The sequence below is a fragment of the Colius striatus genome, chromosome 11, assembly GCF_028858725.1.
Source record: "Colius striatus isolate bColStr4 chromosome 11, bColStr4.1.hap1, whole genome shotgun sequence".
In the NCBI taxonomy this organism is placed as follows: Eukaryota; Metazoa; Chordata; class Aves; order Coliiformes; family Coliidae; genus Colius; species Colius striatus.
The window spans coordinates 4,895,708-4,913,748 of NC_084769.1; the positions used below are offsets into that span (position 1 = coordinate 4,895,708).

The 18,041-nt window shown below is 37.0% G+C and overlaps 1 protein-coding gene across 3 annotated transcripts in view; it reads right to left on the reverse strand.

The window, feature by feature from the left end:
- ARHGAP15 (Rho GTPase activating protein 15) overlaps positions 1 to 18,041 on the reverse strand; it is a 329,153-nt gene that overhangs the window by 92,023 nt on the left and 219,089 nt on the right. For all 3 annotated transcript variants that reach the window (XM_062004816.1, XM_062004817.1, XM_062004818.1), the window contains exon 11: positions 13,601 to 13,678. In XM_062004816.1, coding sequence (XP_061860800.1) covers positions 13,601 to 13,678 — 78 coding nt within the window. The remainder of the gene's footprint in view (positions 1 to 13,600; positions 13,679 to 18,041) is intronic.

The window sequence follows — 18,041 nt, forward strand, 5'->3', positions numbered from 1 at the left end:
CTCAGAACTGACTCCAGCTCAGTCAGAGCTTCTATAAAGGTAGGCTATGGCCATGCAGGAATCCTAGAAAGTCTGTCAGAGGACTGGGAGGCATTACATTCTATGGAACATTAGTAGTTCCTTGTTGTTCTGTTTACTACATAACTTTGCTCTTCAAGGGAAATCTCTTGAAACATAGGCACATACACGTGTAAACTCACTGATGAAATTAATTACCAACATCAGCATCACCACAACTGACACATATCAAACAGGGGCTGAAAAAACATGAGAGGGAATCTGAAGACTTTGCACTCTTGTAAGGTAGGAGACCTGCCTGCAAGGGCTCAGCACAATGATCAAAATCGTCCCCTGGCTGTCTGCTTGTTGCTGTGATCCACGGTGGCAGGAAGACAGCTGCTTCTTTGTAGCTTTTTGTCTGTATTGAGCTAGAAAGAGGATGACCCTGGGACTAGGGCAAAGGATGTGAAACAAGGCTATTTGGTTTATACTCCTGAATCATCACAAGCTTCCTTAGAGATGATACTCAGCTCCTCATTTTCCTACTTTCCAAATATAGCAAGTAATATTCTGGTATCTCACAGAGATTTTAGCACAAGCCCTCCAACATACATATCTGCTCATATATTATCTCCATGTAGTCATTTTCAAAAGTGACGACTGCAAAATACTCGGTGCAAACATATAGCTACATGAGGCTTAGTCATGCAAAACACCACGTGTGGTGATGCATCCCTGCAACCACAGGAATGGAAACCAGGGCCTCATTCACACTTAAAACCTACTCTACACTCCTTAAGGACTAGGTCTTTTTACTCTGTAGCCCCAGCACAGAGGAATTTAAAGCAGCTTATTCATGGATCTTGACACCACCATCTAGTGCACAGGTGGCTCTGCACTTGGAGATGCTTCACAGGGGAGACTAGCATTTGAAGATCTGATTTGGCTTTGCATTGTTTGGAGTCCAAATCCAGGTTTCAGAGGGTGACTGCAGCCTTATCTGCAGTCTCTGTATGCAGTTGGGACTTGGCAAATGGAGTTTGGTGAAATGGCACGACGCACTACATAGGAGACTGACTATAAATCAACAGATTTTGGCTCTGCTCCTGGCTCTGTCACTGATTTACCATGGAAACTTGGGCACATCTTTTACTCTCCCTATCCTTCATTTTCTGTCCCCATAATGTAAAGATAATGATGCTGCTTTGCAAGCTCTTTTGAGATCGAGATGTTAAGTGCTAAGTGCATTTTATTAACATTAATAGCACCCAACTGAGAGAATGCTGTATAGCACTAGCCTGGCTGTCCCCAGAAAACAGATTGGTGTGGGGAAAGTGTGCATTTGTTAAGCAGCTTAGACATTGCTCATTCCCATAATACTTCCACAACACACAGGAACAAGATCTGACCTACTAAAACAAAAGAAAATGCGCCATAAGGAGAAAATTTCTAATATGACCTGTCATCTTCTCTCTAGCCCAGGAAAACTTGGGGATTTGCTAGAGATTATCAGTGTTTCTGTGTGTGGTTATTACAGTCAGCCACAACCACAGCACTCACAACTTGTGGTGGAGACCACTTCCATTAGTAGGCATTTATCACCGTTTTATACACTACAGCTATCACTGAAAAGACATTTAGTAGATGCACTTAGTTATATCCTATCACACTTTATATGTGACTCAATTCTCAAATAAGTTAATTGTGCTGAATTATATTCTAGCTCTTGTGTTTACAGGACCACAGTACATCACAATGTATATATTTAAATGCCCTCTCATGTGTTTGGTTATTTTACACTTCCATTTTCAATGTTTCTGCTCAAATATGGATAACAACATACACAGGAGAAGGAGTTATGAAAATTTTGTTATTAATGCACATTTTTTCCTCTGGTGGAGATAGAACAACTTTGTGGTACATATTAGAAAATGTTAAATATTAGAATTAAAGTTAATAGGATGCCAAAGAAAATGACTAATAATACATTATACAATTAGATGCCTTTCATATTAGTGAATCCATTAACAAAATAAAATAGGTTCAAACAGAAGAGTTCTGATTTGCAATTTTTAGCAAGGATTGCCCATGTGTAAAGCTAAATTATTTATTCATTTAAAAAAAAATGCTGGAAATGTCAGTTTGCAATTATTTGCATTATGTTTGAATGCTTTATCATGTGGCTCCCAGTCAAAAATACATATGTCTCTGCTGTTTTAATATCTTCATTTGTGCAAAGCAGTAAACACGGAAAAAACAAAAGTAAGTTTCCTTTCCTGGTTTCAGCAGGACAGGTAACAATACCACAAGCTCTCAGTATTGCTCTTTCAGCTGTGTTGGGTATCTTTTTGATATCATTCTTTAGCCCAGATGCCCTCATGTAGTTTCACATCTTTGGTTTGCCCTCCCAAGTATAGTCCTTTTTTTCTAGGTAGGATCAATTCCACCCTGCCCAGCTTCATGTCCAACATCATACAGCTTTACTGAAAACTATTCAGATGATCAGGGGACTGGAATATCTTTCACATGAGGAAAAGCTGTGGGAACTGGGGCTGTTTAGTCTAGAAAAGAGAAAACTGAGGGGGAATCTTATTAACATTTACAAATATCTAAATGGTGGATGTCAGGAGGTTGGGACATCCCTTTTTTCTATTGTAACTAGCAACAGGACAAGGGGTAATTGGATGAAGCTGGAATACAGAAAGTTCCACTTAAATATGAGAAAAAAACTATTTCATTGAGGTGTGGGAGCCCTGGCACAGGCTGCCCAGAGGGGTTGTGGAGGCTCCTTCCTTGGAGGTCTTCATGACCCGCCTGGACATGTTCCTGTGGACCTGATCTAGGTGGACCTGCTTGATCAGGGAGGTTGGACTAGATGATCTCTAAAGGTCCCTTCCAACCCTTACCATTCTATGATTCTATGCTTTTCTGAGCACTGGCTACTACTTGAAACTAGTTACCCTGTCTCTTCAGCTAATGTCAACTTTGTCCTTGAACAAAACACTGAACCAGCAGCTAACCTTCCTAAAGTAAGAAATAGCTTTTAGCACAAAGTGATAGAATCTTCTTGCCATTTTTCTTCTGCATTTTCCCTTTCCTTTTACATCGATGCTCTGTCTCTAGAGCGGCATCTGACACATAACTAAAGAAAGTTCCACCAAGAGCAAGTAATCTCCTCCTCCTCACATCCATCTTCACTGCTGCTATCTACTTAATTAAGTCATTCTCAATCTTCTGTATCATAAGCACATAATGTTGGTTGATGGAAATGTGTTTCGAAATCCCTGTTTGTTTGTTTTTTAATTATCTGATTACACCAAGAAAAAAAAGAGAGATCTCTCTTTGGTATGCTACAATAAGTACAAATCCAGCAATAACACTCTATCTTTTTCTCTTTCAAGAGATTTTTTCGCACCTTCTAACAGTTTAGCCAGTCCAGTCTTTACAGTTCTTGGGATTTAAAAGTGTGATGAATCCAATTGCAGCCATTTTTGGTAACAGAATTCTAAAACTAGTTTCAGGTTGAAGATGCCTCTTGTTATAATCTTTACTCAGCTTGTGAGAGGTGAGGAATGCTATGCTTAACGTCTGCTCAGGTTTATATCAGGATTTTGGCATAACCTAACTCCAGGCTACTGTCACCCTAAAATATCTCCTGCCCATATGTGTCCCAATGTCAGCCCAGGGTGCAACTCATGGATGAGCCAAGTCTCCCACGTTATGTCAGCTGGTAAATAGGGGAAAAAAAAAGAATGTGCAAGAAGGACATAGAAAAGGAGTGTAAGCTGGCAAATTTGGTTGCATCTTTGACACTGCTGAAGTAAATGGGAAAAAAAAAGGATAAAATATTTGTTCCATCCTATTCAATTCTCCACATCCTGACTATTCCAAAATTGTAACATTGTTATGATGTATCAATAATAACAGTAATTATGTCAGAAAGAGAAAAGGAGTTGAAATTAGAATCACGGATTCATAGGTTGATTTCAAAAGGCAACATTCTGACAAATCACCCGGAGGTGTTTGTCCACACGAAGGGTTTTGATTAGGTTCAGATTATCACAGTAGAGTTGGGAAACAGGACCTTTGATCTCAAGAGATCTGAACAATCCCTGTTACTTCTACTGACAACAGGCACGCCACAGACTGAATAGTGTTAACATTCAGATGAGAGCTGAAAACTCAAGTGAGAGCTATGCTATGTTCTCACTTTTAAGACTCTGGTACCATGCATAACTTTGACATTAAAATACAGTGTGACTACCTCTAAGTGTTTAAATTAATATGTTTAGTTTCTTATTGGAGGGATTGTTAAAGTGTAAATTAAGACATGGAAGAGAAGGAGAAAGGAATGTCTATTTCTGTAAGTACTTGTTCAGAGCAGTGGGGTATGATAATCTTTAAGAAAATCCTGATATAGAAAGGTATTTGAAAAAATTGGTTTTCCCATTATACATATGGGACTTTTCTTTGCACATATATCTATGATTGGATTTTACAGTTTTAAAAGGGAAAAAAGCCAGTAGTATAGTCAAGAAAAAAATTAATTAACCCAAATATAGGCATCTAAGACTTTTAGAATGCTCTAAGACATCTCATCTGCTTTCTAGCACTCAATTTCCAAGGCTATAATTCCTCTGTATACCCTCTCCTAGACCCATCAGCCTTGTGAAGGTCACTCTTTTACTCAGCATCCTCTCAAGGGGCACTAAATACCAATGATTAGGCAACTGAATCAAGTCCCAAATGTCCAAATAATGTATTAAAGGGAGATGCTTTCCAACCCTGTAATAAAAAAATTAGAAATGCAAAAAAAAAAAAAATCAGTGTTTTTCCTGCAGTAATATTTTATATTTAATAAAAATTTAAAAAAAGAGAAGAGGTAGGTATGTTCAATTTTATATCCATAAAAAATGATGGCATGGCTGTCTTGAAAATTTCTTAAGAACACTAATATTTTTCCTAGTAGGAATATAATTACACTACAGAATGAATCCATAAATGAAACTGTCAGTAAAAGAATAAGTTTCATCACAAAAGCAAAAGTTTCCAATTATTAGAGAAGATGTATTTTAGATTTTTCTCTTTTTCCTCCCCCCCTAGATTTTTATTCTTTGTTTATTTCGAGTTTGGCCCCCAGTGATGCCCCAGTTTGGTCCCTAACACTCTTACCTCCCACCAATATAACTTACAGAGTTCAATAGTTAAATGCAGCACCGAAGCTTCCCCCAGAGAGAATCACTCACTAATCACAACAGTTGTATCTGCCACAGTATTTATGGTTTTCCCAGTTCTCAATATACAGAAGACCACAAATACCATGAGAAAGCTTAATTCCAGAGTGTGGTAACTTCTCATCCCATGCCACCCGGCATAATGTTATATGTACATCCACACACAACATCACCCTATTTGTTGCAGATCCCGTTGCAAGTTCGTATTTGTCATCTGGCATTACATACAAACCACAGAATTACAGATAGTGACCACAGGGGAAAAAAAAACCCCACAACTAAATATTAGGCCACTACATGATCTTGTAAGACATTGAGCATGACAGACTGTAAGGAGGAACTATGCAGCTTAGATCTCCAGGGTATCCATCTCCTTGCATCACAAGATTACCCCATGCAAAATACCTTTGACACTTGGCTCAGTTTACCTATAAACTAAACCTGGCAGCTCCCAGCTTCTGAAGATTATTCCATCATCTTAAAAATCATTAGGAAGTTTTCCTCTTTATACTTTTAATAAAGGACTCGATAAATTATTTCCTTTCCTTGTTATTTCAGAGCTCCATGGAATGGTATTTCCTGGAACATTACTATCAGAACAACAAACCCAAACAAAGAGTCACCCATGACAACGATGAGTATCCCCCCAAAAAACAGAAAAAGCAAATTCCTTGCAAAACTACAGTCCTTCTCAGTGCCTAAAAACTGCTTTTTGAAGGGTTATCAAGAAACTCTTCAATTTCTTGAAATGTTACTAAGCAAAAATCCATTGTAATGCAAATAGAGAAATAGAAGGCATGTCTTAAATTCTTGAGCATACAATATAAGCCATAAAATCCATGATATGTTTGTGGCAGACCACACTGACCTAGCTTACTGCCTCTTTTGCCCCATGCTACCACCTTATTCATCACACCATTGAAAAGAAAAACATGGCAATACCGTTAGTACGGAAAATTGTACAGTGTCTACAACTGCAGAATGGGCAACTAAAACTTACAATTCTGATGATCTTTCCCTTTTTTACCTTCACTCTGAACAACATAAGCTACACTGGGAAAAAAATAATATTCTAGTTCTGTCATCTTTTTGTATACAAACACATTATTTACAATACATTTAAAGTATTGGTGGTGAAAAAAATTAAGTATTTCCATCAAGTTTTATCACATGACTTAGATTTACTGATATGGTTTGGAGTATTACAATTTCCCCTCTTCCTCTCTGGAAAGAGAAGGTTGAGATGTGGAAACAGTATCTTCTTTTGAAGAATAATAAAATATGTTTTGTATCTTAAAATAGACATTTAGACAGAGAGAAAAGGGAAGAACCCACATCTGCAACATGCACATATTAATTGATTCACCAACTACTGTGGTCTCAATTAAAGTATTCTGTTGTCAGAGTCTTAAAGCTTGGGGGGAAAAAAAAATTAAGAAGATTCTTGGTTACAGCTTGGCATATGCAGGTCTTAACCCAGAAACAAGCTGTTTTATAATTATTTCTGAAAATTGCTTCAGTCCATTTTACTTTCTGTGCTTGCCTGGGAAGTGTGAAAAAGAAAGAAAAAAAAACCCTCCTATTTTTGACTCAAGGCTTTCAAGACATTTTGGTTCTCAGCTAGCGAGTAACCCAGTTTGAGCCTGATGTTTCCAACATGAACTTTCGACCGCTCTTCCTTGCTTTCTCAGCGAGTCTGTCTACGTGAATAAAACTACTAGCAGGAGTGAGGAAGGCTTTGCTGTCTGGGCCATACTTGATCACATGGAGAACATCACCAAGACTGGAGAGTGACTCTGAGGTTAGACTCCAACCAAGATGTAATTCACATGTTTCTAAATATACTCAAATATGCCTGAAAAATATAGCCAATCTCCTAAAAATGTCTAAAAAGGTACTAGATGGCAGGATACAATGGGAAATCTCACTAACACATATGCACAAGAAATTAAGGGATGAAAACCAAAAAAGAAAGTGACTGCAAAAAAAGAACCAATCCTTCTTTTTTTCATACTTATTCTGCAATGTTAAAATAAAGCCTTTGATGATGCTGTTGGACCTTTATGTTTGTAGCTGCTCTCAGGAAGTTGGCAACTGACAGCGAACCTATTCTCCTTTGCCTGCAGAGCCTTTGGTAACAGAAGGACCAGAGCTGCTGGCTGACTTTGACAGGAATATACTGAGTCAATGGGAAGTGTTGGGTATTTCTGAATGGGAAGTTTTGTTGGGTTTTTTTTTTTCAATTTAGAGTTTTTTGGTTTGTCTTTTTTTTTCCTTATTTTAAAGAAATAAAGCTATGAAAAAGAACTGCTTTTTCCTTCCTTTTTTTTCCCTTTTTCTTCCCCCACCCCTTGTTTTTCTCTCATTATTTTCTTCCAAATGGTTGCTTCAAAACCACCCAACCCATTTCTGTTGACCTGGAGGCCCCATTTCAAAGGCGGCATCAATCTCGTGTTGGCTCCATGGACACTGCCCACCAAGGCAGAGCCAGCCAGGAAGCCACTCTGGTTCCTGATAACCAAGGCTCAGACATATGGTCCCAGCAAGCTCATATAATCAGTAATACTACAGAAAAAAAGAGAAAATTGGTGGGTTTTTGTCTTTAATTTGTTACTCCTTTCTTATAGTTCATTGATAAAGAACATGTCAGTACAGTTGGAAGAATCCTGCTGGTTAAAGGTATCATCCTTAGCTGCTCATATGGTCTGGGCTCTTACTTGTCAATTAGATTAATCCAAGTAATTTTAGAACAATAAATATAAGTACAGATGGAATATAAACATATTGAAGATCACTGTTTTTTGACGGCTGTTGTTTATTAAATCAAAAATAATGTTGCAATGAGGATTTTGTTGATATTTCAAATGGAAAGGAAAAGTAAATAGGAATTAGATATTCCTTAGGAAAGAAGAAAACCCACAGAAACAAACTGACAACCAAACAACCAACAAGCTACCACACCACAATCTCCAAAACAGCCCATGGGTAATGAAGGTACAGTGATTTTACCTAAAATGTCACTGATGATCTACCTTTAGAGAAGGGATATGGCACCTATAAACTCAAAACACTAGGTATGTTGAAATCCATAAAATTTCCAATTACTGCTTCAGAATTTATTGTGCACATATGGAAAATAATACTTGTAAAAGAGAAAGGGGTTTGTGCCTGGTGCTGTCAATACTGTGAAGGATGGGGTGATTATAAAGCAAATTAACAATACTTTTAAATGTGCATTCACTTATCTTTCCAATTAAATCCTTGTTAAACAACTGCACAGACAGTAATGGTGCTTCTGCAAAGCACTGATCAAGACAGTTTTATTGTAATTTTTACTCTGTAACAATTAATCAAGTAGGCATTTTCTTTATTATTAAATTATTTAGTTAATAAATATTCACAATCACTTCATGTATTTGTAGTTTAAATTTTACCTTTAATTTTTCTTAAACTGAATTATATTCTGGTATATTCTCCTAGAAGAAACAACAGAAACATTTTAGCTCTTTTTGCCAAAATGTAGGGGTTTTTTTTGTTGTTAAATCAAGGCAACGTCTGGGCAAGATTAAATTCACCCCTTTTCCCCAGTATAGTTATCAATTTGGATGCCTTTATCTGTTCCTTTCCACGTTCCATCAGAAATGTACCTCTGTGCAACAGTGTAATCTTCAGCATCTGTAAAAACTCATATCTTTCCCCCAAGTTTGGTACATAACTGTAGTAACCAAGCCATCAAAACATAGCAATTGACCTTTAGATGGTATGTGGTGTTTTGCAGATAATGCACAAGGTATTCCACATGAAATAATGGGATGCAAAGGTCACCTGTGAAGCAAATACTAAGCATTTTGCAAACAAGGTACTGGACATAAAGACAATTAGGAACACTCTTGAATGTATGAACCAACACTTACTGAATGAACCAATAAGTACTGAAATTTGTATCTCTACAGTTAGTTTGCCTTTCCTATAGAACACTGGTGTTTCAGCAATGTGTTATGAACCCTTTATACATCCATCTTTTTCACTTAATTTACTACTCATGAAAATTGCTTGTTTGACAGTCATAGAAATTGAATGCCTTTCCAGCTACAGAGCAGATGGGCACAGGAGGCATAAAAAAAGGAAAGCTCCTACCTCCTCACCCAGGTATCTCTGGTCTTCAAGCACAGGTCCCTCCCACGTAGTTTTTGCTTCACTGTTTTCAGTTTTGTATCAGGTCAGGAGCTTCCATCAGAAACACCTCCTACCTGTATCCACCTTCTTATAGTGGTGCCTTAATTGCCCTGAGCAGCTTCACCTGGGACTCTCCCATCCTTGCCCATGGCCAATGGCCCAAGTCAGCCCCACCCTGGGGCTTTGGGCCAAAACAATTGATCTCTTCAGTAACATCTATATACTTTAGAACAGTCAGCTCACTTTACATGCCTTAACAGACCGATTTACAGTATGTTTTCCCTTTTCCTACAGGTATGAATTAAGATACTATCCTTACAAATATGTGTAAAGGCTTTAACTTATTAGACCTTACTTGAAAGGAGAAGAAGTCTTCTAGAGTTTTAATAAAATCTCTAAAGAATTGCCAAGTATCTATTTATTTAAAGATGGACTTAATCAAAAATGAAAATGCAAAAGCAATATGAAAAGTATAAGAGAAAAAGACATCTCTGTCTAAAGTCCCTAACTATTACAGAAGCCTTTACCATAGGTTCTCAGAGAGAAATATTAAATGACCAGTGGCTTAGTTTCTAAAGCCAAAATTAATTCAGTGCTTGCAGACAAAGAAAAGCACAAACTTCCTCGTGTTAGCTTGGTCCAAACAGCTTCTACTGCCTTGATTCAGTGATTTGAAAAATGATGACTTAGAGTTTCGAAAGTGCTGAGAGACGTTATAACCTGGTCCTCTTATGATCAACTGATCTTTTCAGCTCTTAATGGGAAAATAAATCATAGATAAAAGATAATCCCATTGCAGAGAAGCAAAAAAGGTGTGATATCAATAGACTCTTACAGAAAAAGAAAACTGTGTGAAAAGGATAAAGTAAATAAGGTAGTTTGTTCTGCTGATCCTCCTGTTGGCAAGGTCAAAGCCCTCTTCAGGAGCTGCCCACCTCAAGGAAGGAGAATGAAATAAAAAGTATATTCAGAGAAGTTAATTGTGAATCCATCCTCATCCCCAAAAATCTCGAATTTCAAGGGTCTTTCTACATTTTTACTGTTCCTATTTCTTCCCTAATGATAAAGCTGTCAACTGTTAGTTTGATTTCCTTTCATATTTGCCAGTTCTCTCTTATTTAATGTTTGATGCTGCAGATGACATTAACAGTATAGGAAAAGGAGCCAAATAAAGCTTTGCTATATTCTAATTAATGATTATTCTAATAAAAAATACTTTGATATGGCAGCCAGCCTAGAGTGTCTTCTATGATCTTTAATTTTCAATGTGATGCATATTATTTATAGCCTATAAATGTAGGTGTAACACAATGGCAAAGAAAGCAGGAAGAAGGAGCCCATTAAGTATTTGGCCTGTATAAGAACTGATTGCAAAGTCAATCTCTGCAATGTAAATAGGCTTTTTCAGAACATTTGTTTGCATTTATAATTAAATTAAACTTTAACTAAAAGAAAAAAAACCAAGAATCTCTATGGGAAAATCATATATATAAATACTGCTTTCCCACTGTTAACTTCTGAAAACAGGTTATGAGGATTGAGCCGAGGGGGTCACAATAATTAGAGAGTAAAAGTGATGCTTAGAGAATGTGTTATTAAATATCATCCCACTGCAGAGCTTTAGAGGACTGGTAAATAAGCAGGTTGGGAACATAGTAGTTTTCCCAGTAGCTTTTGGGACTTCATGAACCTCTGAATCTGCTACTGTCCTCAACATTTAATTGGCAGGGGATATCAGGCTCTTGAGGACATTAGTGGAGTCTGATATTGCCTTCCCAAGCACACGTTAAATAAATTCTCTTCCTCCACCTCCCCACCATGTTATTCACAGGTACACCATGAATCAATGGGCTGTTCTCTGCTTGCAGGTTCCCACTAAGCAGAGAGAAAGGATGTTGTTTAAACCATTGAAACAGTGGCCTTGCTATTTGAAAGCCATTCTTTGTGCTTGTGTTACTTCTTGACTGTTCTAATGAAAAATTACTGGATTGTCCTTTGAGGATTGAAGTGCTAAACTCTCCCATTTTCACTTCACATGGTATTGGTGGCATCCCTAATGGCTGCAAAGTGATATTAGTGTTTACAGACAAACTTAGGCATTTCTGTATGCATTTACCTGAGAAAAGCAAAGTACAGAGCTGGGTAGATACTTTTATAGCTGGGAATTTAAAGGATCTGTAAGGTGGGGCTCGGATGAATAATGTCACTTCTCATTTAAAAACTGTTTTGTTATGATATAAAATACATGAGGGCCCTGGTTGTATCAGTACAGACTAACATAAACTGCAACTATCACAAGTGATAACATGATAATATAGTTCTCCAGGGGCACTACTTTCCTTTGAATTTTCTTGGTCATTCAATAGGCAGATTTCTTGCACGTGCATTAAGTAGCCAGTGACAGAGTAACAGACTGGCTCTAATGTACTATTAACTTCACCTTTCTGCATTCATTTATCACTGTAGCATAAACCAGAAGGAAAAAGGTGTTTGGTGCCTCTGTGTTGTTAAAAAGACTTCTCTTTAGCTTTACAGCATCAGCCCATCTGTTTTAGGTGAAAACCTGGGCTGTAACGCTAACCTCAAGTACATTAACCTTTGGATGCCACGAGACATGATAGACAAGACCATTATTTTTATGGTTTATTTTTTCCTGAGCAAAGATCCTAGGCAGTGAAGAAGGATAGAAAATCCTGGGTTTGCCTCTCTGTCTCCAAACAAAATACAGTGCATGGTCATTAGGAAGCCAAGGCAGACTACATTATCGACACACCAATACCCAACAACCGTAAATTCAAGGGAACCCGAGTAATGAGTCGAAACCATAAGGCTGATGATTTATTCAGTCTCACTGAATTTACTGTGAACCAAAGTTCACTATCTAGTTTCAGCTGAAGACAAGACTGATCTGAAGCAGTGGAGGAGGTGGAAAACATCTACTGCTCCCCTGAAACCTTCCCTAGAGATGTAAATGGAGGTTGAAGGTAGGAATTTATTTACATCTCTCATATCACACAATTTTCGAATCAAAAGCCTTGGTTTATATATAGCACAAAACTAATTGAGGAAGTTATTCTCCAAACCTATCATCTCCAAGAAACCATATACAATACACAATATTTAGCAACTCTAGCAATAGTCTTAGGTAACTTTAAAAGAATTCATAAACAGTAGGAAAAAATGTTGCAGCAGCTTCACATTAACATTTGATTTCTTAAAAGCTGTGTAAAGTCTTTAATACAATTCAAGATTTGGGATTTTCCCTAATTTCTGAGAAGCTTAGTTTTATTTTCTCACTAAGTAGCATCAGGAGGTTCACTATCATCGATATTTGCTAAGCTCCTAAATGTGGGGATATTTAATCTTTGCCAAGAGTAGTAAACTGTTCGGAGACATGAATGTATTTGTCACTTATCCTAGTTAGCTACTACCAGCTTCTATACCTGTACAAGTATCTATTGATCAATGATAGATTTATTTAAGCCACATATGTGAAAAATATTCTTATGTATTTGTGGAAACATGTTCATTATACGTGGAATCTGTTGAAATATGTTCAGTAAGTATGCACAGATTGGTTATAATTCTGGTTCTGGGGCCCTCAAAATATTCATCTTTCCTCTTCTGTTTCTTGGGGTTAAACCTTTGTCCTTTCAAAATCAGTGGTAAAACTTTGTCTGACCCAATACTCCTATTTCCTTTCCAATTCTTTTCAGAATCTTTTTCTCTTTCACTGGTTTCCTTTGAATCTCTGTTTTGCTTTTGGTTTTCTTTAACTTTCAACATTGAAAACGATTATTCGGTTTTTTTTAAATTTTAATCTTTTTTTTTGGTCCCTTTCTCAATTTGATTCCTCTGCTCCTGCATATGCTTTGTTTTTTGCAACCTTATTTCATGTATCTATTTCCTCCTTTCTTTCTGTTAGATTTTTTGGGGTTGTTTTTTGGGGCTGATCTTTTTGTTTGTTTGTTATCTCCCGTTTAACTGTTTTCCTCTGCTTACTCTGCTGTTTTTCCTCTCTCCTAGCTGACATTTCCCTCTGTGCAATATCTTCCTACCTTCCCATTTCTCTCTTTTCCAAAACAGAGCTCATCATTCTATGCCACTAATGTATAGCAGATTCTGAAATACTGTCATCTGAGACAGTTAAGTACTAAACAAAACATTACCAGGGTGGAGGAATCACTTACCCTGATTGACAACAAATCGTAACTTCTGTATTGTTGCCAGATTGCCGCTTACTCTGTATATTCCATCAACATCCAAACCTGAAAGAGAAATACATATTTCATTTTAGATCATATAAGTATTTTTCTTTGTATGTCTGTCAGGAAGCCAGAAGCATCCTAACAAGTGTGAAGAAGAGCTGTGCAGTGAACAACTGGAAAATAATCCACCTGACAGCCACTGAAGTGCCTTCTGCCTGATTAAAACAACAATAGGGGGAAAAAAAAGGTGGTAGATTAACTTCAGTGAATACAAAACTCCTAACTGTAATCATCTTGTAATTCTGTCAGCAGAATACAGCTCTGCAAGGATATTTAAGTGTGATGAGAAAGGAAGAATACTTTAGCTCTTGTGCTCGTAGAGAAGGGCTGTTTGGGATATGTGTGATACAATGCTAGCCCTGCTCAAATGTGGGGGGGTTGATATTAATAGTGCTGGGGAAACTTCTCAGTCTGAGGCCTGAGGTTTTCAGATGTGAATTTCTGAGACTGTGACCTTTCTGAAAATAAAGCAGTGAGATGTCCACTCTGAAATCATGATGTGCGTGAGACTACATGTTACTGCTGTTTCTGTACTATATTCTTCATAGCAGATCAGACAAGTTTGAAAATGAAATTAAATATCCCAAATAGCATATGCCCTGGAGTACATTTCTTCATTAATATAGGCCATTCTTTTCAAGGACAACCTGACAGTCTTGTTTCTCCCTGCATATCTACTTAAGGTTTATCTTCTAGGTGAAACTAGATGTCATACTCCCTTTTGTGACATATTATCTCCTACAGCAAGCTTTGCTGATATGACTGTTTAAAATAGCACTTCCAGCCCCAGTTGCATAGCTGTAGCATTTCAAAGCACATGGGAACCGGTCTCCTTTCCCGGGAGAATTAGCTATTGTGCATCAACGACCGAATCTGCATGCTTAAAAATTGAAAACACTAAACTGTACATTGTTGTTTCACGTTTAAACTTGCAAGTACCTAAGAAGCTAAGAGAATTTACATGAAACAGGTTTTTTTAAGGCTACTCAGCACTTGCAACACTAGTTTTAACTGACTTTTGGCAAATGGTTTCAGAGTAAGCCTTTCTCTTGGAAAACGCTAATTTATCAAAACCAAAAAATATTTGGGGAATATTTCCCCACATTGAAGCTAAGGGGGATTTTTTTTCCAATTTGGGGTGGGGAAAAAGGAAAAACTAAAACTTCACAGTGAAAAGAAATCCAAAAGCCCAGAAGCCCAGTTATGAAAACACTGGAAGGAAGGAGCAGAGGTTCCAGTCTTTATTTCAAAGGTACTTGCACCATGCCTTGGCAGATGAGTGTCATAACCAGTGTATTCAACTGCTTGGAGGTATTCCTCAGCAATCTCGAAACATTTACTTTTCCTTTTGACGCAGACTGAAACTAATGTATTTTGTTTGCTTGCCTGTTTGTTTTCTCTCTCTGCAAAACACCGTTCGTATTTTATGTCTATCCTACTAAGAACATCCTGGTCTGATTTACATGAAAAAATCTATTTTTAAAATGAATACTAATTCTGTGTTATACACTGGTTATCTACATCTTCTGTTAGATAATTTTCTACCCCACACCTGTGGGTGTCCTGCAACATAATACTCAGAGTGATGATTCATTTCAGGAAGATCCCCTTTGGTTAGAGGTATAAAGAATAAGTTTATTTAAGAGAAATCAAAACGGATTTGCTAATCAAGAACACTTGGATGTTATCCATCTGCTGGATATATAACATATGAGCAAATGGAAATTACTAAAATGTCTAAGTAATGCAATTCTATCCTAAATCTGAGGAATTTTACTCTTTTTCAGTGAGTGAGAGGACAGGAGTCACAGGAGTTCCCAGCATAGGAATATGGGGACTCTTGTGGTAAGGGATTAAGAATTGCATCATGTAAATAGAGGTCTCAACCAGAAAGTAAAGAAAAAAAATAGAAGAAACCAAATAACAAATAAAAAAGCCCCAAACCAGAATGTTAACATTTGTTTGGATCTAACTCAATTCCGTTCTTAACCTTTCTGGATATATGGAAGCAAAAGCAATACATGTCACTTTGGGTGAAATAGCCGTGTCTCACATTAATAGCATCAATTTGGAAACAACATAAATTATCCAAATCAAGTGAAAATGTCAAACTGTGTTGTAAATTGGTGGATATTACGTCTTACAAAATGATCTGGAGTATACAAGTGCATTGTTATTGTTATAAATTTCCTTTGGTGCAGAAACGAGATGTGATTCTCATTTCATTTGGACACTACACACTATGGCAGAGAGAAAAAAAATAATTAAATAATCAAGCCAATTCTACTGTTCACGTGTCCTCAACTTGCTGCTCCAAGAACTTTGAAAGTTAAGCCAAACCAAACCAATGCAAATTGGTGGATTTGGACATCCTTTTTGTGACCACATTCTCTAAGCCGGTTGTTAACTTATTTTGGAAATCCAGTTAGGTGCAAAGAGAAGGAAGGAGAATAAGAGGAAAAGAATGTGTCTTTATAATTCTAATAACTTGATTCCATGAACAGTGTTTAAAGCAAATTCACTTTTAAGAACACCTGTATCGAGAACGCTGACTGCACTGTTGTCAATGTCTCTTCACAGCAGGTTATAAATACTTAGGGAAAAAGATGAAACAAAAGCCTTGCAAAGTTTCCTGACTGGTGCTGGTGTTTAAGTATAGTGGTAGAGAACATTTCAGAAACAAAAATATTCATTGTAATGGACTTAATATAATAAAGTCCAATTGTTGTTCACTATAGAGTGAACAAAGCTTGTGTTTTGGGGTGGGGTTTATCAGGGAAGAGTTACAGGATTTTGCCCTAGAGGAAAACAAGTATCTTATTTGCTTTATATCCCAACTTTGTTTCTGCTTCTTTTAATGAGGAACCTGAGAACAGGATGGACCCACAATTAGAAACGATAGCCAAAAGCATAAAAATTATTTCAGTATTTCCATCCTAAATTTTGTAATGGTATAAGAAATGTAGGAAAAGGATTTACTCAAGAATATATCAGTTTAGCTGCTAAACTGTAGGCAGATTTTAACTATTTTCATTAAAAAAAATTATACAGGTGCTCCAGATGAGAAGGTTAAAAGGCAAAATGTACTCAGGCTTGGTTGAGATTCATGAACAGTGATGAATGCTGTATTCACTCTGTATTACAAGCTCAGAAGATGTTAGAACACCTATTTAAGAACGTTTCTTTCACTCCTAGCCAAAATGGAAATGACTCTGAATGCAGTTCAGTGTCAGCTCCAGTAGCAGTTTCAGCTGGAAGGAGGTGGTGTGGAGAAACATTAAAAACAGAGGGGAAAAAAAAAAGAGTTTGGGTGACATATTTATCCAAACATGCATTTTAAAATATTAGACTTTGATATTGATTGAGGTAGTCCTGATGCTTTATGAACTGTCTTAAATGAAACATTCTCATTAATTTCCTTCTGCTACATAAAAAAAAATCCCTCTCTGAAATCATGTTGCATGATGCCTATGTTCAATGTGAATTGGACAGTGTCCTCAAACTGAATATAACAATAAATTCTCTGTGTATGCGGGAAAGGTGGTGGTACACAGAAAATTCTCTGGCTTTTAACAAGATTTAGAACCTGTAACATGTCATTTTAAATGGTACTAGGTAAATCCCTGCATAGAAACCCATGAAACTTTCACAATTAAGGTATCCTGAAGGAGGTGTGGTCCCCAGGCCTGGTAGGAGTTTTGTAAAAGAAACCATCGTGCTGGATTCAACAACAAAGTGAAGTACAAACTTGAAGAAAGGCATTCTTTAGTTAGTCCTTTCATTTAAAATCAGTAATGTTCAGGGCTAAAATATTGTATTTCAAAGGAGCCTATTATGCCTTCCCATAAACAGAAAGATCATACGTTTTAAAACTCAAGTATCATTATGTAATCAAGCTGTTGTATTATAAACTATTTTGTGGGCTCAGATGCCCAGGGCTATCTTTACAAATATTTAAGAGGTCATTATCAGGGTATGTTCTCCCTAAAACTATAATTCTTTCCTCCTGTTTTCATACACATCTTACCATAAATATCTGATACATAAACAATTTTTTCAAAGTTGACTAAGGGCGCAAAAGTGTGGCCTGAAGTCATTTAAAGAAGCAGAAATGGTGAATGTAGCAAATACAATAATGGCACCAGATCATGTGTCAGATGAGAAAACCAGCACAAAGTGCCACAAAAGTAAAATTTCACAAAAGCATCAATACTCACATGAAAGTAGAAGGAAAATGGTGAAGAGTACCAAAGAATAAGTCTGACTTTAAAATTTGGCATTAAAAGGACCTTATTTGCATGGGGTTACAAAAGGTTCCCAAATTGAATGTGAGAGCAAAAGCAATGATTTTGCCACAGAAATC